General features: G+C 50.6%; 1 protein-coding gene across 6 annotated transcripts in view; it reads left to right on the top strand.

Moving 5' to 3' along the window:
- The window catches only part of NFATC2 (nuclear factor of activated T cells 2), a 156904-nt gene that overhangs the window by 5129 nt on the left and 128435 nt on the right, over nucleotides 1-23340 (top strand). For 4 of the 6 annotated variants that reach the window (XM_036064694.2, XM_036064690.2, XM_036064693.2 and 1 more), the window contains exon 1: nucleotides 12508-12860. The exons of 1 other annotated variant lie outside the window; for it this stretch is intronic. In XM_036064694.2, coding sequence (XP_035920587.1) covers nucleotides 12731-12860 — 130 coding nt within the window. In that variant the 5' untranslated portion in view covers nucleotides 12508-12730. Of the gene's footprint in view, nucleotides 1-12507; nucleotides 12861-23340 lie in introns of those variants that run through there. One more of the 6 variants, XM_036064697.2, reaches the window with a different exon arrangement.

Here is a 23340-nt window from a genome sequence, read left to right as displayed (position 1 = left end):
AGAGATGAGGAAACCGAGCTGGGGATGGTCAAGGCATTTCGAGGGCAGGCCCAGACCCAAGCTTGGCATTTCAGGGCCCCACAGTCTCGTGTCCCCTGCTTCCGGCATCAGGACCACCCAGCAAGATGGTGAGCGGGAGAGGGGGGCTGTGGTGCCTAAAGGACCCCGCCCTCCACATCATGGGGAGCAGGGGGCTGTGGGCGGGGGTCTTCTCCTTCCTTCTGCTTTAACTCTCTGGGCTACTCAGTAACTTCAGGCAGCTCCCCTTCCCACCGTTTCTGGTTCTTTCCAGCACAGTGGGGCTGTCCCAGGGGTCCATGTCCTCAAGGCCTCTCTTGGAGGCCGGAGCTCTCTTTGGTGACTGGCGCTGCTGCCGGGGCCAGTCAGACCCACTCCGCTCCTCCGCACACACGCCCTTCGGGCCTTCCCTCGGCCCGTGCCAGCCTCACTACACCTTTCCTCACGGCCCGCCTCATTCTCACCCCCGCTTAGGGGCTCCCTTGACCATTTCATTCATTTTCATCAACAGTTTTAGAGCACTTAGGGAAAGGGCAGTGAATGAGACAGAGCCTGCCCTCGTGAGGCAAACACCAAGCAAGTGAGCCTGGGAACATCCAAGATAGTTTCAAATGGAGTCAAATGCTAAAGACTCAAATAGGAGCACAGAGCTGTGAATGGCCTGGTGTATGCACATATGCATGTGTGTGCATGTGTGTGCGTGTGTGCATGCGTGTGTGTGCATGCATATGTGTGCGTGTGGTAGGGTGTGCATGTTTGCATATATGTATCCATGCATGCGTTTGTGTGTGTATGTGTGTATGTATATGTGTGCATGTGTATGTGCATATGCGTGCATACATGTGTGTATGTGTGTGTGCAAGTGTATGTGTACATGTGTGGGTGTATGAGTGTATGCACGCAGGAGTTACACACGTATATGTGTATGTGTGTATGTGCATATATGTGCATGCATGTGTATATGGGTATGCATGTATATTTGTGTGCGTGCATGCGTATGTGTGTACAGGTATGGCTGTATGTGTGTATATGTGTGTGCATGTGTTTGTGCGTGCATGTTTGCATGTATACTGTACACGTGTATTTGCATATGTATATGTGTATGTGTATATTGTGTATATGCGTGTGAGTGTATGTGTGCATGCGTATATGTGTGTGCATGTGTGTATGCATGTGCATGTGTGCATGTGTATGACTGTATGTATATGTGTGTGCGTGTGTGCACGTATATTTGTGTGCGTGTATATTTGTGTATGTACATGCATGTACGTTGTATATACGTGTGCGCGTGCATGTGTGCATGCGTGTATGTGTATGTATGTGTGAGTGTGTGTATGCACGTGTATGTGTGCATGTGTATGACTGTATGTATATGTGTGTGCGTGTGCACATATATATGTGTGCATGTATATTTGTGTATGTACATGCATGTACGTTGTATATACATGTGCGCGTGCATGTGCGCATGCGTGTATGTGTATGTATGTGTGAGTGTGTGTATGCATGTATATGTGTGCATGTGTGCATGTGTATGACTGTATGTATATGTGTGTGCGTGTGTGCACGTATATGTATGTGCGTGTGTATTTGTGTATGTACATGCATGTACGTTGTATATACGTGTGCGCGTGCATGTGCGCATGCGTGTATGTGTATGTATGTGTGTGTATGCATGTATATGTGCGCGCATGTGTGTGTGCATGCATGTGTGGTGGGTGGGAATATTCGTTTCCTATGGCTGCCATCACAAGTTACCACAAACTGGGTGGCTTAAAACAACAGAAATCTATTCTCTCACATTTTTGGAGACTAAAAGTTTGAAATCAAGGGGTCAACAGGGCCATGATCTCTCCGAAGGATCTAGGGGAGGATCCTTTCTCGTTTCTTCCAGCTTCTGGCGGCTCCTGGCAATCCCTGTAGATGCATCCCTCCGGTCTCGGTATCTGCTCTCACGTGGCCGCCTGCCTTGTGTGTATGTGTGTCCTCTCTTCTTTCCATAAGGGTACCAGTCATTGGATTCCAGCCTTTAGCTCTAATGAGCTCATCCTAACTTGATGACATCTGCAAAGGCCCTATTTCCGAATAAGATCACATTCGCAGGTACCTGGGGTTAGGAATTGAATATATTTTTGGGAAAAGACACAATTTAACCCACACAGTAGGGATTGCTGATTCAGACTGAATGGCCCCTTCCTCTTTAAAGAGATGTCTTTTTCACTGCCCTCTGAATGTCTGGGGGAAGAGCATCCAGGCAGAAGGAGGAGGCCCCGAGGAGAGAGATGTGCTTGGAACATTCAGGGAACAGCAAGAAAGCCTGTATGGCTGGAGGCTGGAACCCAAAGGTGGAGGGGAGCACGATAGAAGATGAGATCAGGGAGGCAAGCCAGGGCGGGAGCAGTCTGAAGTTCATTCTCAGGGTAATGGGGAGACACTAGGGGAATTTTAAGTGCACAGGGTGTGGTCTCGTTAATCTTTTCAAAGGATCATACTGACCATTAAGTGGAGAACAGCCTCTAGCTGGTAAGAGTAGGTGCTCAGAATGCAGATGGGTGCCCATTTCGGTGGCCTGGGTGGGAGATGGTGGTGGCTGGGACCAGCACAGGGCAGAGGAGGTGGGGAGAGGTGGTTTCCAGTCCACAGAGTGCTCTCCTTTGTGGTTCTCACACTATGTTCCCTGGAGCCCTGGGGTCCTGCAGGAATGGTCCATGCCTTTGGCCCCGGGGGTAGATGCCATTAATTTTGTGAAAAATACGAACCACTTTAGACACATCTTCCTCTCGGCCCAGCCTAGATGCCCCATGTGGGCCCCTCCTTCACCCTCTGCTATCATTGGGAATCACAAGACATTTTTCAGCGTTTCATCTTGGTCCAAAATGTCCCTTAGCAAATCTGCCCTTAGCTAATAACCAAAGAACAGTGTGACGCAGTAATGAGTATCAGACTTGTGTGGGACAAAACCATTTCCGTGGTGGCATCTGTGACTTTAGAAGTAACATCACGACCCACTCCGTGCCTAGTTTCCTTAACTGAAACGTGGATAATGGTAATCCTTACGCATGGCAGGGTGGGGGGGTGCTTGGAGGTATAAAGATCAGCGTAGAGAAAGCGGTCAGTTCATGCTAGCTGCCACTTCATTTATTGTTTTAAGTTCAAGTTAGTACTTTCCTTCAGCCTCACAACCTTCAAGTCTGTCCATTGTCCACCAAATCTCTAGGGTCTTTTCTGTAGGTTCTGGGTGGCCTACTTCAGTCGCTGAACCAGGAAGCCCAGTGGTGTGTGTGGAGGTTCCACTGGGGGCAAGGCACCAGCTAGATGTTATGGAGAAAATCCAAGATATAGAAAGACCCGCTTGTTTGCATTTGAAAGTCAGATCAAGATTTTTCTTTTTGTACACTTGGGGAGACCCAATCATATGGGAAGCCATGTATATGGCTAAGTAACTAAAGGTTTAAGTGAAATCTAGTGATGGTTTTGACAGAGGAATGCAAGAGAGAAACAAACGCCATGTGGTTTCATTGGGGGGCCAGGGTGTGGTCGTGCCGAAGGGTAGCAGGGTCGTGCCAGAGAGTCGCTGTGAAGTCCCTGAAGTCAGCTTGCTGTCCTCCTCACTCCCTGACTTCAAAGAGTGCGAAGTCAACACGGATGTTCCAGTCTGTGAAGACTATAGCAGGGGAGAGAATGGAGATGTGAAATGCAATACTGGGGGGCAGAGGCATCTAGGCGGACGGCCTGGGTGACAGGGGGGAGAAGGCAGATGGTTGAGAATGGTTGTGGGGGTGGGCAGAGACTAACCAACCCTTCATCCCCTAACTAGCCAACCGGCCGTGCCTGCCCGTTAAGGCTCTGCTTCAGTAGATGAAGCTTCCCGGGCAGAGCGATGGCGGCTCCTCATGCTTAATCAAAGGCAAGTGCAGTGGTTTAGGAGGAAGGTGAGTTTGCCGACATGCTCCCCTGCTAAGGATCAGTTTCAGGAGGCAGAGGGGAATATGCTATAAAGCAAGGAATGAAAAGGAGAAACGCAACCAGGACATGCTGGGTGAGCAGGGACCAGGCAGGACGGGTCAAGAGCCTGGAAGCCAGGGTCTCACGCTCACATGCTCATGAGGACACGGGCCTGCTGGGTGGTGGCCTGAGAGCAACAGAAGCATCTGAAGGGAGGAGCTCCTACTCTGCTCCAGCCGACTGGTCCACGTGGGACTGTGGACCTGCTGTGGCCAGATCTTCCGGGTTTTTAGGAGATACTGGAAATTGGGATTTTTATGTAAAATATCCCAATTTATTTTCTTTTAAAGATTTTATTTATTTATTTGACAGAGAGAGAGAGAGCAAACACAAGCAGGGGGAGCAGCAGAGGGAGAGGGAGCCACAGGTTCAATCCCAGGACCCTGGGATCATGACCTGAGCCGAAGGCAGATGCTTAACCGACTGAGCCATCCAGGCGCCCCCAAATCTCCCAATTTAAAAATGTTAGTTTGGATTTAAAAAAACGCCCAAGCAGGCCAAACACAATGGGCCTGCACGATGGATTTGGCTGAGCTGTACGGCAAACCTGTGATTTCTGCTGCTGTCAAATGGAGCATCTTCGCACATTCCACACCTGGATTCAGGTTCGGGCTTTTAGTAGAACTCTCTTGGAGCCCGCACGGTCAATGTCTGCACGGGAGGCAGCTGGCTTCAACCCACTGCCTTTTGCAGCAATCCTCTCCTGGAGAATTGTTTTCTCACGGCAGAGAAGTCCTGTGCAGGCTTTAAAAGACCCTGTGGGTGTCAGATTGGAGTAAAAGTCAGCTCTCAAACTGTCTTGTTTCCCCGATTCATAAGGAGCTCATTCCTGAGAATGGCTTTGGTGGGAAGGCAGAATAGAAGGGAACGCCAAAAGACTCCGGAATCGAGATGAGTAATATTTTAATGTAGTATTTTAAAAATCAAAATTAATGTCAAAAATCCATGCATGCTGAACCAAAAATAAAAATAAGAATTTTAAATAAAGACAGGATCAGTATTACTCATTTTTCCTTTTTGCCTCAGGCTCCGGTGTGGCTCTGCACAGCCCTGTTACTAATCATTCTGTCTTTATTAGGATTGTCATAGTTTGCTCACCAAGGATCCTTTCTTTTTTTTTTTTTTTTTTTGCATTCGTTTTGATTTTTAAAAACATGTTATGGAAATATCATTTCATCGATTGCTGAGTTACTTGGCGCTCTTTTTTTTTTTTTTAAAGATTTTATTTATTTATTTGACAGAGAGAGAGATAGCGAGAGCAGGAACACAAGGAGGGGGAGTGGGAGAGGGAGAAGCAGGCTTCCCGCCGAGCAGGGAGCCCGATGTGGGGCTCGATCCCAGGACCCTGGGATCATGACCTGAGCCGAAGGCAGACGCTTAACGACTGAGCCACCCGGGCGCCCTACTTGGCGCTCTCTTGAGTCTAGACGCATTTGCCTTATCTGCGTTCCAGGCCTGGGGGAATCAAACGCATCCATCTATAAATTATAATAGCATGTGGGGTGATTATCCCAGGATGTGCTGGAGTCGAGGTGGGATTGTTTCTGGAACCTGGTAAAGAATGTTCCTGCTGGGGCGCCTGGGTGGCTCAGTCGTTAAGCGTCTGCCTTCGGCTCAGGTCATGATCCCAGGGTCCTGGGATCGAGCCCCACATCGGGCTCCCTGCTCCGCGGGAAGCCTGCTTCTCCCTCTCCCACTCCCCCTGCTTGTGTTCCCTCTCTCGCTGTGTCTCTCTCTGTCAAATAAATAAATAAAATCTTTAAAAAAAAAAAAAAAAAAAAGAATGTTCCTGCTTTTTGGATCAGACTTAAAAATGTTTCAGTGCCTACATTTTATAGTCAAGCTCTGATTACAGTGGGTGTTGTCAGCACGTGGAGTTTGTGATGAGAATTTGTGACTTATTCATTGTAGTCTGCCATCATGCCTTGGTGTGTCATTTGCGGGGCCCGGCGCAAAGGGAAAGTGCAGCCCTGTGTTAAAAAATTAAGAATCTTATGACAGCAGAGCATTAAGTCAAGTGCGGGGTCCTTCTGAGCACGGGGTCCTGTATGACAGCCCAGGTTGTACACCCATGAAGATGACCCTGGAGGCCACTCGGGGAGCGTTAAAGAATCCTTGAATATTAGAGCCAGAACGGGGGCTCAGGTATGACCAGTTCATCCCCCCATTTTACAGATGGAGAAACTGAGGCACAGAAAGGCCAGGTGACTTGCTTAAAGGTTGCAGAATGAGTTAGAGGAAGAACTTGGTTTGGATCCTGGGCCTCCCAGCTCGGGGATGTTTCATCTTCCACCACTAGGTCACCCCAACCTTGGCCAGACATTTGTGTTTTCACGCCTGTGGGTACCATTGTCCTTCAGGGAGGTCAGTGGTTTGGGGGCAGTGGTGACTGGATTCAGATGTACCAGTCTTGTTATAATAACCCCAAGCACATATTTTCTGTAACACAACATATATTCTAGAAGTACTTTTTCTCCTTCCTTTCTCTTTCTTTCTTTTTCTTTCTTTCTTCTTTCTTTCTTTCTTTCTTTCTTTCTTTCTTTCTTTCTTTCTTTCTTTCTTTCTTTCTTTCTTTCTTTCTTTCTTTCTCTTTTTCTTTCTTCTTTCTTTCTTTCATAAAAACATGTACAGGCAGAATTTCCCTAAAGCCACTGAGTCAGATGCAATGTTTTTATATAAAAATGATTACAGGTATTGTAACCACGCTAGAGGCTGGGTCATCAGTTGTGCAAAACACCAGATTTCAGGACATCCCTGATGAGTCCCAATAAACTGAGGAAAGTGGGGACCCAGGGGCTCCTCCTGGTACAAGCTCCTGTTGGATTGATCTCTAAGGGGGAAGTTCCGTTCGGCACTGTTCCTTCATTCATTCCTTCAGCTGCCTTTTAGTGACTACCTGCCACATGCTGGGTACTATTCTAGAATCTGAGGATATAGCCAGAGTGGCCAGACAGAAATACAAGATGCCCAGGTAACTTTGAATTTCAAACAATGAATCATTTTTAGCTTAAATGTGTCCCATATAATATATGGAACATACTTACACTAAAAAAAAAATGTGTTGTCCGTCTAGACTCCAAACTTAACTGGGTGTCCTGTATTTTCATCTGCTAAATCTGACAACCCCAGATATAGCAGTGATCAGAGCAGACACACAGCCTTGCCCCTGTGGGGCTTACATTCAAGTGAGAACAGGCAATCAACAGGTGAACAGATAGACACATGAGTACAATATACTGTAGAGATAAAGGCCGTGAGAACACAAAGCTGGCTGTGGGGACAGAGAAGGCTAGGGGGCGCTATTTTTATTGGGGTGGTCACGGAAGGCCTCTCTGAGGAGGTGACATTTGAGCTGAGGCATGAACAAAGTGAGGGGGTGACCAGGCAAATATCCATAGGAGGAGGAGGTGCAAAGGCCCTGAGGTGGGGCTGTGCTTGGCATTATCAAGGAGCGGGTGGATGAGCAGGGTGGCAGAAGGAGTAAGAGAAGGGGTGAATGGCGACAGATGGTAGTCAAAGAGAGCTGGGGCTGGAGGCAGCTTATCCAGGGCTTTGTAGGCTGACGTGTTTGTATTTAATTCTAAACTTAATGGGAAGCCCCAGGAGGATTTACGGGATCCATATTTTGAGAGGCTGCTTGTGGCCACTCTGTGTAAAGGCAAAGTGGAAGTAGCAAGACCAGGGAGGAGGCGACTGCAGTTGTGTGGGGAAGTGGCTTGTTCGGGTGGGAGGCTGGTGAGAAACGGTTGGGTCTACGTTACATTTTGAGGATAGAGATGCCCAGATTTGCTGTGGGTTTGCCTGTGTGTGTGAGAAAACGAGAGGGATCACAGACCATTCCTTGGATTTTGGTCAGAGAACTGGATGAATGGGGGGTGGGGGGAGTGTGAGAGTTGAGCTGGGACTAGTGGGAGAAGAGAGGTTTCAGAGCGTCCCAGGGCTTGGTGCGGACATGGTCACTTTGGGATGCCTGTTGGACCCCTGCGCGGAAGGTTGGGTTGGCAGCCGGACGCGTGCCCCCGGATGTAAGGGGAGAGGTCCGGGCTGCAGATGAAGATGAGCTTTCTGCCAGAAGATAGAAGGGAGGGCAGAGCTGTGGGTAGAGGGTACCCGCAGGGCCCACCTGAATGGGCCTCGGGGCTCAGAGCCCAGGACCAGTGTTCCTCTGACATTCGTGTTCAGGTGGAATCAGACTGTGCCTAGAAGAGGAAAAGAGATAACTCAAGTGTGGACCAAGGACAAGGGTACATGTGTGTGTCTTTTGTGTCCTGTTGCTGGTTTTACCACCACCCCGAAAGCCACACTCCCAGTACCCCTTGCCCCCATGGCTATAGGCGCTTCCTAACTGATCATCCCACTTCAAGCCTTGTACCCCAGTTTCTTCAACACACAGAACCCAAGCGATTATTTAAAAACTCGAACATGGTCTTGTCACACACTGCCCGATACTGTTCAGGTATTCCCCATTGCTCTTATATCCAGAATTCTCCACATGGTTCCAGGGCCCCACTTACCTCCCAGCCTTCCCTTACACCTTCTTCAGGTTCCTGAGCACCCACCACTCCAGTCTTCCTTCGGTCCCGCCAACACGTCATACTTCCTCCAGCCTCAGGGCCTTTGCACATACTTTCCCCATCTGGCTGTTAGTTCTTCCCCTCACTATTTCCTGGCCAACTTCTCGATGACTTTCTGGTCTCTGCGGAAACATTGGCTCCTAGGGAAGCCTTCCCTGAACTCCCTATATCTGTATCAGGTTTCCTTGTTACAAGCTGTGTAGCACCTTCTTCTTTTCTTCGTGGTGCTTACCTCGGTTTGCAATTAAACATTAGGGTAAATGCTTGTTGAAGTGAGCTGAATTCCTGGAACAGGGCCAGACAGTACCAAGGCGTGCTAGAAGTTTCAAGCTCTCAGGGGCTTTGCTGGCTTCCCTTGCACTTTTGTTGGAAAGGCTGGAGAAAAATGAAGAGGCCAGGGCCTCTGCAAGGAGGTCAGCCGCGGGGCAGAGAGAAGGTTGACAGAGCTGCACTGTTAAGGCCTCCGTCCCACCCCCCGCCCCCCAGGATGGCCACTGAATGCATAAAGGTCATGCATTCTGCTCCTAGTCCTTGCTCCTAAGAGCACAAATTATTTATTTTGGAATTGAAAATATGTCTTCCCCCCAACCCAAACCCCCACCCTCAAGGTGGCCCTCTGAGAAGAAAAGCCTCTCACTTCCCACTGCTCCAGCAGAAACTGTTTTGGGTCAGGGCCTAGTCTGAACCTATTCCCTTCAAAGAACTCTTGATTGTTAGGGTGCAGATTCCAAAAGTTAGAAGCTTTTAAAATATATCCACTGTTCAGAGGAAAAACTAAGGCAGTTAGAGTCTTTTTTTACATTTTTTTAAAATTTATTTATTTTAGAGAGAGTGTTTGTGAGCATAGGGAGGGGCAGAGGGAGAGGGACAAGCAGACTACCTGCTGAATGGGGGTTGTTAAAATCTAAGGAACTTACACAGGAGAGTTAAACTTTTTTCCACCTGTCCATCCATCCTTCCATCCAAACATCCACTTTTCCATTGAGCCATTGATTGATCCATCTACTATTATCTATTCTTCCATCAATTGATCAATTGATCTATGTATGCATCCATTGATTAATCCATCCAAACATACACTCTTTCATCCATCCATCCATGCATGCATGCATGCATGCATCCATCCATCCAAACACCCACTCTTGCATTCATCCCTCTATCCATCCACACATCCACTGGACATAAAGCTGTGTCTGAATGAGGCAGTCGTGACCACTGCCTTAGTAGGTCTCATAGGCTAAAGGAGATAAAATTCTCTGGTCAAGCCTCGTCATGCATCCACTTTGCCAGGGGTGGGTGGGACGACTGGGTTGATAGTTTTGCCAAAATTGTGTCAAGAGTAGTTTCCCAATGGAACACCCTGGGATGCTGTTATCAGAAGCAGGGAATGATTCCGGGTAGGCAAAATCAACAGATGTCCACTAGATTAGAGGCATTTAATCATTATGGGTGGAGGATGAGAAAGGACAGGGGAGGGTGACACCAGCCCTTCTTTTTTTCTACAGCATAAGGGCAGGCCGGTTCCTTTGTTTATCCCTGACCACATTTCAGGGTCTGGACTTTGGGTCCTGTCATAAGGACCCAAAAGCACCCATCTCCTTCTAGATACTTGGCTCTAAATGTCCCAGTCTGGGTCATCACTCTCTCCTCCTCCATCTACATTTATCAGCTAACCTTAGATATTTGTTGGCTACACCCAGTGTCGCTCTGCTTATGATTAGGAATTAAAGAAGAGGATCATTTTCTGCTCTGACAATCAGAAAGTACTTCCTAAGTCTCTGAAAGTTGGCAAGTCCTGAGGCTAGGCTGGGGTCCCTTGAAATGGAGAGGCTAAACAGGTGTTTCTCATCCCTGGCCACACACTGGAAGCATCTGGGGAGGTTTTACAAAACCCTGATGCCCAGGCCCCACGTTCAAACATTCTGATTATAACTGGTCTCTGGTGGGGCTCTGCCATTGAATGTTTAAACAGCTCTCCAGGTGGCTCGAATGCGTAGCTGGGGTTAAGAACCACTGGTCTAAGTGCAATTTGGAAAACCCTATTCATTGCTGTGTCTCTTTGCTTCCAGGATAAAAGCATGATGAGGGTAGCGACGCTGTCCTGTTGATGGCTGCATCTCCAAGAGCTGTAGCAATGTCACGTACCTGGCAGGTGCTCAGCAAATATTTGTGGAATGAATGATGATCCCTAGCTTTTTTTTTTTTTTAATTTTTTTATTGTTATGTTAATCCCCATACATTACATCATTAGTTTTAGATATAGTGTTCCATGATTCATTGTTTGTGCATAACACCCAGTGCTCCATGCAGAACGTGCCCTCCTCAATACCCATCACCAGGCTAACCCATCCTCCCAACCCCCTCCCCTCTAGAACCCTCAGTTTGTTTTTCAGAGTCCATCGTCTCTCATGGTTCTTCTGATGATCCCTAGCTTTGCACAAATCCCTTAATGGAGCGGAGATGGCTCCCCATGAAGGATGCACATTCTCCATTTTTCCTAGCACATGGGGAAGGATTTGAGTCATTCCCCACGTGAGGTCAAGTTGTGGTTCTCCGGGAATCCTAGAACCTCTCCCACCCTATCTTCTGCTCCAGAGATTCTCAACACTGGCTACACTTTGGATTCATCTGAAGTCATTTAAAAAAAAATACCTTTGGATGTTCTGGTTCCCTGGGGGTTGGACTGAAGCCTAGGCACAGGCATTGAAAAAGTGTTCCAGGTGATTCTAACATGCTGTTAGCGTTGAAGACCACTGTTGTCTCCTTGTCTGCCTCTGTGAGTCTATTTTCTGACTTCAGCCAACTTGGTCTGAGACCCTTGGAAGTGGCGGGGGGGTGGTTGGTGGTACTGGGTTCTTATGTAGTGTTCTTCAAATGTACTTGCTCATAACATTCATCTTGGGTGCTTATTTAAAAATACACATTCCTGAGCCTCTACTCCAGACTTACAGAAGAAGCTCCAGCGAGAGCCTGGGAACATGTGTTTTTAACCAGTGTCTGCAGGTACTTGTTACCAGCCAACCTCTCCAACTGCACTGCTGTCCTGGCTTGGAGGGCACACGGAGCCCCTTCGGGCTTTAGCTTCCCTTTGGTTCCCACTGCCAGAACTCTCTTTCCCCAGGTCATTTAGGTCCAGCCCCGCCCCCCCCCCCCCCCCCGAGGCCCTACCTGACCACCCAAGAGGAGAACGCCTCCCCAGCTGTCAACCCTTACTCCATACTGCTGGTAATTCCCTCCTGACACTGTTCAAGATGATCTTCTCTTGTTTATCACCTTCATGCCCATACCCCCGACCTGAGCTTCCCGGGGCATCAGTGTCTGCTTCAGGCACCAGGCCCCAGGCACAGGAGAGGAGGCCCAAGAGGTACAGAGATCAGGGTGGGGCTTGTGCTCTCAGAGTATCTACGATTCCTTCCCAGGTGCTCGGAAACTGCGTTCAGGGGTATAGAGGTGACTGAACTGGAGGTGAAAATCATGCCACAGCTGTGGACACCCAGGAACCCCTGGAGGCGCAGTCTGCGGGGGAAGGGAATGGGTGCCCCCCACCCTCACCCCCTGAGAGAAGAAAGGAGGGAAAAGAATGGGATCAGCTGATCACGTAGGGCAAAACTACGAGTGGCCCCAGCTTTCCCGTCTAGGTCCCAGGTCCCCGCGGGGAGGGAGGCGGCGGGTCCCAGCGCGGCCGCGCCGAAGCGCCCGTCGGTGGCCCCGGGGCCCGTTGCTAAGCGTGGGGCCCGGGCGGTGCGGCCCCGGCCGGCCGGCCGACTGCCTCCTCCCTCCCGGGCGCCGGCCAGCCCGCCTCCCCCTCCCTCGCGCCCTCCCCCGGGGCCCGGGTGGCGGCCCCGCCCCCGCCGGCCCGGCCGCCCTGTCCCCGCCTCCCCCTCCGCGGGCTGCAACAGGTGCCTCCCGGAGCAGGAAGCCCGCGCCGCCGCCGCTCAGCTCCCCGGGCGCGTCCAGGACCCGCTGCGCCAGCGCGCCATTCCCGGGCCCGCGTGCGTCCCCACGAGGACAGGGACGCCGCCGCTCCCGCCGCCTCTCCGCCCCGCTTCCTGCCCCCGCTCCCGGCGAGGGGCCCAGGAGAAGGCCGCGCCCGCGCTCGCCCCCGGCCCCGCCACCCTCCCGCTGCTTTGCGCGCCATGGACGCCCCGGAGCAGCAGCCCGAGCCCGACGGCGGGGGCGCCCCGGGCCACGAGCCCGGGGGCAGCCCCCAAGACGAGTTCGACTTCTCCATCCTCTTCGACTATGAGTATTTGAATCCTATCGAAGGTCGGTGGAGGCTCCTCCCGGCCTGCCCCTCCCCCCCGCCCCCCGAGCCCGGGCGGGGGCTTGGGCCTGCGGAGTGGACACGGGGCCCCTCTTTGGTCCCGATGTCACACTTTGGGGGGGGGTTGGAGGGAGGGAGGGAGGGGTGCGTCTCCCCAGGTGAGAGGGAGGGCATGAGGCGTCTGGGACTGTTGCCACCTTTAGGGGGCGGTAGGCTCGCTCTTGCCCAGTAGGGCGTCAGGCTGCAGTTACTGGTGGCTTGTCCCTGAGGGTCACTGTAGCAAAGCAAGGGGTGGTAGGGGCCTCAGCTGGCTCTTGCCTGCTGCAGGGTCTTCGGAGGGGAAAGGAAGTGATTGATTTGCCTCTGGAGGGAGGAGGTGAGGAAGCCAAAGAACGGAGTCAGCAGGGAGGGGACTGATGCACAAAGAGGTTGCAACTGCGCCCAACCGTCAGGGCCTGGGACGCTGACCCTCCTCTCCGCAGACGGCACCGCCTGTGAGCTGACTTTGCTGGGGACTCGGTGTTGAAAGTGGTGAAGAGGTTGTCTGTGTCTGATGCTGGAGGGTGGTTTGGCTTCAGTGTTAGGAAGCCAGCCCCTTTCGTCCCTGGGTTCTGCTGCTGCCTTTGTGGATCACCCCAGATGGATCAGTCTGAGCTTTGTTATGTGGTCCCCTAGCCCCCAGTCATCGTGCATGTGGGGTTTGCGGGGGAAGCCTGGCGTGTGGATTCAGGAAGAAGAAGCCTATTCCTGCCTCGGCGACCTGTCAGTCCATGCTTTTAGGTGCCCGATGTGGCTGGGGACTTCCCCAGGCTGGGCCATCTCTTCACGTGGGTTAGCAGGAACATTTGTCAGAAGGTGGAGGAGGTCGCATGCCCAACCTCACTGTATTTTTCTGGTTAGCAAGTTGTCTTGGAAAAAAACAACAACAACAAAAAAAACCCCAACCCCAACCAGGCTTCCTGATTTTGACAGCCCAGCCCAGCCAATGCTTGTTGAAGCCTCAGGGGCAGGCCTGTTGGTAACTTCCAGATGCACTCGGGCTTGGCCGCATCCGGAGTGCAGGAAGGGGTTGTGCGGGCTGCTTGGTGTAGGAGGCCTTTTCACGGAGGCTTGGTGCTTCTCAGAGATGTTGTGTAAGGGAGGTGAATGAGAAGTTTTAACTTTCCTTCCCTCATGGTCTTCACTGGCCACGTTAGGTGAGGGACTTGCTTTGGCTTAGATGACAAGGAAGATGGTAGTTAGTAAATCATTCTGTATTTTGGCTGGAGATGGAAATAATTAGCCAACAAAAGAGACCAGTCTTCTCGAGTTGCAATCTGGAGGCCTTCCTTTGCTTTGAAAAGATACAACTAAGAATCTGCAAATGATCCCTTTAAGGTTCCTTTAACATCCACGCTCTTTGTTTGTTAAGATTAAAGTCATGTTTTGCAGGGAACTTATACCCCTCCCAGATTCACAATCAGCTAACTTTTTTTTTTTTCCTTTTTTTTTTTTTTGCACAGGGGAGATTTCCGGGGAAATAGTTTCCAAGCCAAATCTGATGGGAGGTGCTTTTTATAGTTTTTCTTGGCAAGTGGTGCTTGGTGGCCGCCAGATGGGTGTCTAAATGGCCACAGCGAAAACCCTGGAATCATTTAAAAAAAAAACAACTTTATTTTTTTGGAACAGTTTGAGAGTACAGAACACTGGTAAAGACAATAGAGGGAGTTGCCATATCCCCAGCACCCAGGTCCCCATTTTATTTACATTACACTAGTATGAATGTATTTGTTATCATTCATGAGCCAATACTGATGCATTATTATGACCTAGAGTCCATACTGTCCTTGTTTGTTATGAGCTTGACAGTTTTGAGGAGCACTGGTTAGGTGTGCTGTAGAGTGCGCCTCAGTTAGGGTCTTTCTGATGTTTCCCTCATGCAAAGGCTGGGGCTATGGGTTTAGGGGACGAAGACCACACAGCTGACGGGACTGTGTCCATCACATCCTATCAAGGGTACCTATTATCAACTTGATTGATCATCGTTGATACTGACCTTGATCAGCTTGGCCAAAGTAGTATTTGTCGGGTTTCTCCATTGTAAAGTCCCTGCTCTGCAAACTATACTCTTTGGAAAGGAGTTCCTATGTGTAGCTCCCCCCCCTTACGGAATGGGGAGTTTGCTCTGGAATCTGTAAATGATGGTTCCTTGCTGGGAAGTAGGCAGCATCATGGCTGAGGAAGAGAGGGGGTGTTGTGAGCCTTGGGAGGCAAAGCGAGCTCTTCCAGATGTGGGTCTGGCTCTGGCTTACCCAGATGTTAATGGGGGTCACCTCTCTGCTTCTGAATGGTGGAACTCCCCAAGGACTGACACTAGCCTTTAGCTTGCCATTGGGCTTTGTCCCGGGTGACAATATATTGGTGATGCGTGTGAGGGCTACCCTTAGCTCTGTGCATGAGCTTGGCAAACGTCAAGGAAGGAAAGGGCCAGCGAATGGGACAGACATTGTCAGAACTTGGTGATGGTACTTAGGAATTTGGGGAAAGTCGGATGCTCATTTTATGGAACTGTAGCATCGTAGCACATGCCTATTATAGCTCATGCAATGACCCTCCAACCCTAGCAGGTGGGCACTCTTGTCACCCTCATTTTACAGAGGAGGCAGTGAGGCATGGAAAGGTGAAGGAATTTTCCCAAGAGAACAGGGTTGGTAAATGGCAGAGCTGAAACATGAACCTGGCAGTCTTGCTCCAGAGGCTGCATTCTGAGCTACTGTGTGAGGGTTCACTATTCCCTCATCTGATGAGCGAGATGCAAAGCAGTTTGTAAGGGGCACTATGGCAAGACTGGAGTTTAAAACATTTACCAACAGAGTGATCTTGGGTGAGTCTTTTAACCTCTCTGGACCTTGGTTTGCTTATCTGTCAAATGGCTGAAATAATAATGCTTATCTCACAGGGTTGTTTGCCTTGAATGGCTTGACCTATTTATTTATTTAAGATTGATTTATTTATTTTAGAGACAGAGAGTGGGGGAGGGGCAGGGTCAGAGGGAGAGAGAGAATCTTAAGCAGGCTCCATGCCCAGCATGGAGCCCAGCACCGGGCTCGATCTCACGACCCTGAGATCATGATCTGAGCCGAAATCAAGAGTCAGACACTCAACCGACTGAGCCACCCAGGCACCCCCTGACCTATTTAAGTCAATACAGAGTGTGATTTGTTATGAGCATTTTTTTTTAAACCCTTGGCTCTCTTAACAGAGGTGCTCAGTTCATGTGAGCTGTTACTCATTTACTCATCCCGCTAACTATTGAGCATCTATTGTGTTAGATCCTGGGGATATAATAGGGAATAAGACCCAGGCCCTGCCCTCACAGAGCTGGAGCCTCAAATTGTGCTTCTGTGGTTTTCTCTCGTCTAATGGCATTGACTAATGCCTGCCCCCTGGTAGTGGAAATGGCAGCATCCTTGCCTTGTTTCTGACCCTAGCAGGAATATCTTAGGTGTCTGCTTTAGGACTGAAGTACATGGATTTTATTATGTTGAGGAAGTATCTACCCATTACTGTTTTCTTGAGAGGTTTGATTAGGAATGAGAGTTGAATTAGGTCATTGGCTTCTTAGGATCTATGGAAAAATGATTTTATTCTTCTTAGATCTATTTATATGCTGACTTATACTAATAGATTTCTGAATATTGAACAATTCTTGGTTTAAACCCCACTTGGTCACTTATGGTGGTGGGCCTGGTGTCTGATAATGTTTAAGATTCCTGTCAGCAGTATTCATGAGTGATATTTGTCTGTAATGTCCTTTTTGGTGTGGTTCGGATTTCTTTCCTTTTCTATGGTTTGGATTTCTTTCCTTTTCTATGCTCAGGAACAACATATGTATTGCTGGGACTATCCTGTTTCTAAAGTTGTGATAGAATTCCCCTGTGAAGCCATCCGGACCTGGTGCCTTTTTATGGGGTTGTTCTCTGATTGCTTTCTCTCTTCTGTTCTCTATTCTGTTCTCTGTTGTCGATGGGAATTGGTCTGCTTGCACTTTCTGTGTCTACTGGAGTCAATTTTGGTAAGCCATATCTTTCTAAGAAATTATCCATTTTATTTAGGTTTTCAAATTTATTTGCTTAGAGCCATGCAAAGTATGACTCTTACTATACTTAGCTGTCTCCCTCAGTCAAAAAAAGGTGACAGAAAGAACGGGGACAGAGCTGTGGGAGTCCTGACCAGTGCTCCTAACCTCATCGTGGAGGGGAGAGAGGTGTGCTGGTTGTCAGTGGACAGATTAGAAGTTTCGTTCCTTTGTGTGTGCTCGCAAATTCGATGAAATGAATTAGTACTTCTCCCAATGTGTAAAACACTGGGAGAGATGGATGGGTACTGGGAGTCCCTGTCACCTCCGGAAGTGCCACATCCCCTCTGGACTGTCAGGGACTGACCCATCGGGCGCGATCACTGCTGCTAGGCCTCAGTGGGTCTGGTGTGTCCCTCCTGGTAAGCTAATGCAAATGGCACCAACCTTGACCTTTCAGGCCTCCTGGTCTTGTAGTCCATTCTGGTGGTCCTTAAACTTTTTGGGTCACAGCCCTTTGCAAAGCTGATGAAAGCCACAGATCCCATATGCACACACACTGTAGGAGCGCATGTACACACGTATCGGGCACGTACACAGTGCTCACGTGCGTAACTCCTGCACGCCCCCCTACACATCCCCCTCTGCCCTCCGTGTGCCTTTCATACCGTTTTCAGGTAGACTCCCAGACCCCTCTGGAGCCCATCCCCTCTCATCACCCGCATTTCCACTCAGGAACACCTGCTCTCAACCCATTCACCGGGGACAATTAAAACCTCCTCCTTTCAGCAAACACTCACTGAATGCTGGTTTGGTGCCAGACCCTGGGGCGGGGCGGGGCGGGGGAGATGGGTGTAGAGACAATTCGATGTGGTCCTACCCTTGCCTGGCCCTCAGGCCAGTATGGGACACAGCCTGGTAAACAAATAGGGACAAATGAGGTGCTGGGGATAGGGTATCATGGGTATTTTTTTGGTGCTTACTAAAAATAGAGTTCTACCCTAAGCAAGCAGGTTCACTGAACACATGTGACATTCAGAGACGTTGCCGTCTGTGTGGAGTTAAGGACAGGCCTTATTAAGCCTGCTTTGTACAAACAGCGTCTCCAGGTGCAGCCGGAAAGGTGAAATGAGAGCTAGGGTTGAGTGGTGGCCTTGTCTAGGAGGCGAAGGAAATGGGGAGAAAGTTGCCCTGATCATTCTTCACCGCTGAACACATGTCATCCATGCTTCCAAATTCAAGGCACTTTGTTCTGGAGGTGATTGGGAGCAAGGCCCTTAAAACCTTAGAGCAGTGTTATTTGGGTTGGTTCCCAAGGCGTCCTGATCCTGTAAGGTGGGGTGGGGGGTGGGGTTTGAATATATTTGAGAAATGCAGCATAGTGGCCAGTGGTTCTCAATCCTGGCTGCACATTAGGATCTTTCAGCTGCACTCGGGACCAGGGAAGTCAGACCCTTTGGGGGTCCGTTACCTTTGCTGAGGCAGGCAGCGGCGAATGGCAGGGCGGGCCTTGAACCCAGGCAGCCGGGGTCCTGAGTCCAAGCTGTCAGCACTACAACTCAGCAACGATGTCACGGACTCCAGCTTTGGGGACGTCCCATGTACTGGAGCCTGGGCTGCATGCACCCCTTATATTTGATATTTATAGAATCATCAACTTGATGTTTGTTGCTGTCCTCAGGGGATTATGCTCCTACAACAAAACTAACAGCGATAAAGGACAGGAAATCAATGGGAGTTCTGCTGTTTTTATAGTTCTTTCTGCATCCCCAGGGATTGTCGTGCATGCCCCCGGGGCCCACACGTTCCCCCATTGTGCATTGTTGTGCATGCCCCCGAGGCCATTGGCTCAGCGGGTCAGAGCACCAGGTCTGAAATCAGAAAACCCTGGCTTGAAATTCTGATTTAGGTGCCTCCTACCTGCCTGACCTTGGCCAAGCAAAAGTCACCGGGCGTTAGCAAGCGCACAATGAGTAATTGCCCAATGAATGGAGGCAAATTATTAGCGGTATGCCTCGGGACATGAGATTTGGCTTCTCTGGGCTTGTGTTTTCTCACCTGTGCCGTGGGGATGGTGATGGTAGCGCTCACCTGCGGGGGTGGATGTGAGGTTACCTGGAGGCAGTGTGCTCGAAGCCCGAAGCCTGAAGCCCGCGTGGCAAGGCTGTGCAGAGACTGGGCGGCTTCCAGCTCTCCTGGCTTCCTGAGGGCATTGGCTCCTTGGAACAGGGAGCCTTCACCTTGGATGAAGTCTGAGCTTTAAGAGAAGACCGGCCAGGAATAAAGAAGATTCTGGTCCTTGGAGAGGAGCCCCCGGCTGCCGGGTTTGAGTGGGTGCTGTCTACCTTAACGCGCCTTCCGTACTGACTCAGAATACTCCTCTGGCACCTGCCTCAGCCCCAGAACTGGGCTGGCTGCAAGAACTTTCCCAGATGTCCAGACTCTGGGGCCTGGAGGTTCCCCGGTGGCTGCCTCTCTTGGGGAGGCAGCGTTTCCCCAGGTGTCCTGCCCTGGCTCCATGGGACCCTTGAACCAGGGCCAGGAAGGAGCAGCCCTGGAAAGTTCAGTGTGATGGATGCCTTGTGGCTTCCCCCCATGAAGGGACTTCCTCCTCCTTTCCTCCCCAGCACAGGAAATAGCCACAGGCCCCGCAGAACTCCAGCCAAACTTGGCTTCCCCAGGCTGGTGTGAGGTTTGTTTTTTCTGCTGATTGTTCAAACTGAGCTCAGGGAAGAAGGCGAGACTCGACCCTGGGGCTCTTCCCGGGATGGGTCAGGGGCTTCTTCCTTATCTGGAGCAGAGCCCGATATGGGCTCCCCCAAAGCAAGAACAACGGCATTTGGCTTTTCCCTGAATTTTTGTAATGAACATTACCCAAAATACGGAAATGTAGAGAAATGATATAATTTCACATTCCCACCACCCAGCGCCAAGTACCAGCATAAGGCTAATCTTTCAGCCCTCCCCCCCACTTATGCTCTACACTCCTGCCCCCAGTTACTTTAAATCAAATTCCAAATGATATACTATTTTGTTAATAACTAGAGTAGTCTGTAGCTCTCCAAGACAAAGACTCGAGAAAAAACCAAATGCCGTTATCAAACCTGAAACAGAACAATAATGACTTAATTTCCAATGTCTAGTTGCAAATTTCCCGCTTGTCTCACAAGTATCTTTTTACAGTTAATTTGTTTGAACCAAGATCCAAACAAGATCTTCACGTTGTATTTGGTTGATGTGACCACTGTGTCTCATTCTAGAAAGGTCCCCATCAATCTGCTTTTTTGCTATTTCTTTGCCGAAGAAACAAGGCCAGTTTTCCTGCACTGTTTGCCGCGTGTCGGATTTGGCCAGTGGCATTCCTGGGGTGTCTTTGAACACGTTCCTCTGTCCTTTGCATTTCTTATAAACTGGCATTTAGATGGAAAGCCCCATGCCTTGGATTTTTTAATGCTTCCCCCCCTCCCCCGGTGTGGGGGAGGGGATATATACCCAAAGGCAGACGAGAGATGGCTTTTCCTGAGTTGGCATTTGGGACCCTCCCCACCTCCTAATCTGAGGTTTGGGGGAAAAGCACGTTTTCTCCACTGGGCCTGTTTTGGTTAAGATGCATTTCTAAAAGCCAGCCCTTCCCATGTGAATTTTAATTGGGCCATGCCTGGGTGAGCTTTCTGAAGGGAAGAAAGTCGCCTGCAAAGCTCAGGATTTATAAAGGCCCTTATCAAAACAAACCTGCTTGGGCAGGCCTGCAAAAGGGGGAAATGGTAAATGAGGAGGGGAAAACTTGGTCTGTGGTGCCTGCCACAGTGACTAGGAAGACCATAGGCAGGGGCTGTCGGCCTGCGCGCTCGTAAGGGGGTGGGCCGCCCGTCTGAGGTCCGCAGAGGGTGACATCACCTCTGTTGCTGGGGAGAAAGGAGGAATGCCATTAATGACCGGGCTTGGCAGGGCCACTGATTAAGTGTGCCCGCCCCTGGGAGCATGGCACTGAAATGAGAACTGCCGGGGGGGAGGGAAAGTGTAAATAAAGAACCTGTCAGTCAATCAGGTATTAATTTTAAATCTCTGCCCCTGGCCAAGAGTTCAGGGGCCCCACTGTTCTCAAGGGGGAAGTTTCCATTTGGATTTCAAGTTGGTTAAAAAAAGGGGGGGCAATCAGCTTTTCAAGGCTGTGCCAGGGGTTGGGGGACTGAAGGGGGGCAGCTTTGAGGTGCTCGCATGAGGGCAAGGGGTCTTTGCTGAGCTGGTTAGAAAGTGTGCACCCCCCTGTGTCCCCTTGGGCAGGCGTTTGACAGAGAGGTGGGTTAGCCACGTCCAGCCCCGTTTCTGAGGGAGGATTATCTGAAGTCTATTTCTGGTTAGTTCTGACCAGACCTTTCCTTCTCCTTTTGGTGAGGAAGCTGCCTGAGCCGTGTTCTCTGTCACGCACCCCATGACCAGTGTGGAGGGACGGACTCTCCTGTTAGAAAAGGGCCTCACTAAGTCCAGTTTGGTCTCGCATGGCTGTCTTTAAAAAGAGAGGCCGTGTAGTCTGGTGACCAGGTAAATAAATGATGGTTTCATCCTATGGGGGGATACTACATATAAAAAAGAAATTGTGGCTGCACACCACACGGATGACTCTCAGAATGTTGAGCGAAAGCCGTAACCTGTCCATCCTGGTGGATTTTATTTATGTGACGTTCGAGAACAGGCAAACCCAGTCTCTGGGGTGAGAAGTGAGGCCGGGTAAGGGTTCCTGGCTGGGGGGGCGGGGAGGGGTGCCACCAGGGAACCCTCGGGCAGAATGGAAATGGTCTATATCTTGAATGGTGGATAACCGGGTACATACATATATAAAGAGGCACGAGAGGTACATTTCACATTTGTGCATTTTACTGCACTTAAACCAGGTCTCAGTTTGAACCCCAGCTCTGCCCCTGATTGTTTTGTGACGTTGGGTGAATCTCTGCACCCTTAAGCCTCAGTTTCTCCATCTGTAACATAAGGGACTTGATAACACCTGCCTCCCCCACCCCGGGGGGCTGGTTATAAGCTGCAGAGAGGGAGGCAGCAGGTGGGAAAGCTTGCGGCCCGGTGAATCTCAGCAATTGCGATGAATAAACATAGGAAGGTGTCTGAACTTCTTGAAAGCAGGAGGGGCCGTTGGAATGATTAAACCAGCAAGAGGTAGTCTGTAGCTCTTGTGAAGATGGAGATGCGGCCTGTCTGCCCGATGCCTCCATCCAAAAGCTTGACCTTGAGGCCTGTGGGCTGTGGAGTCCATACACTTCTCCCCCCATCTCCGAAAGGAGTGTGTGTCCGCCTGGGGGTGCGCGTGGGTTCGCGAACAGCCAGGCCGGCAGCCAGTCTGTGAGGCTGATCGCTTGCAAATCATCCTGGGTCTTGTGTCCCCGGGCGCCTGGCCTCGTGGCAGGCTGCCTGGGAGGCAGGACCGAGCCTTCTTTTCTGTCCCGTCTGGGGAAGGCAGACAGCTGTCTTCGCTGGGACAAGGTCAGCAAAGAGCAGAGCGTTCAAGGTGGCTTTTTCCAGTGGTTCCACATGGACGAGACAGGATGGTAAACTGCCTTTTTTCCCTTTCTGGCACTTCTGCACCTGACTTACCTGGATGGCATTTCTCGCCTTCTCTGCCCTGCGTCTGTATATGTCATCGCCGAGGGACGAGTGTGACAACCTGATTCCCCGTCATCACTAACACACACGACTCGGATGAGGAATCCAACTGCGGTTCCGTGTGTGCAGGGCACGGGGGGCTTTGGGGAAAGTTTGCTGAGCACTGCACTTACTACTAGAGGGCAAAGCTTGAGGCGGCTTTTCAAAGCAGGGCTTTGCCCCGGGTGGTGCGGGCCACCAGACAAAAAAGGTTCCACCTTCCAGCTCCTTCGGTGATCCCGCCCAGCCCCCAACACACGGGAGGCTAGGAGGATGGCTGGGTGGTGGGAGGCGGGCTCGTTCCCCCCACCTTCTCCCCTTTCCTCCGGCTGTTCTTTGCGGTGCCAGGTTGTGGCGTCCTCAGTGCTGCCATGGCGACAGACTGTGGTGACTCAAACCCAGGGCCTGTGACTCGCACCACCTTGGGGCATGAGCTCATCAAGCGGTGGGTCCGGCACCTCAGACAGGGACGGCCCGCAGCCCCAGGGCCCCCCCGCTGCCAGGCCCAGGGGCGTCTGGCTTCTGGGCTGGGTCCTGGCTCCTTTCCTCCAAGCCCTTCAGGCCTGAAGGCAGTGTTTCTCTTTGTGCCCTCCCCTCCCCCAAAGGACGGACCCTGCCGTGGTTCCCTAGCTGGGTTTCTATTTCGGTCATTCTATTCTGCTTCCTGAAAATTCCACCGCCCGTAGCTCTAGGCGGAGAAGATGTTCTCTTGCTGTTCCTTTTTTTCAAAAGCGATCTGTTGGCTGGCGGGTTGGCACTGAATGGCCGCCTCA

The sequence above is a fragment of the Halichoerus grypus genome, chromosome 10 (assembly GCF_964656455.1).
Source record: "Halichoerus grypus chromosome 10, mHalGry1.hap1.1, whole genome shotgun sequence".
Lineage (NCBI taxonomy): Eukaryota > Metazoa > Chordata > Mammalia > Carnivora > Phocidae > Halichoerus > Halichoerus grypus.
Note: the sequence above shows the minus strand (reverse complement) of the source record. Positions and strands in the feature narration are given on the sequence as shown.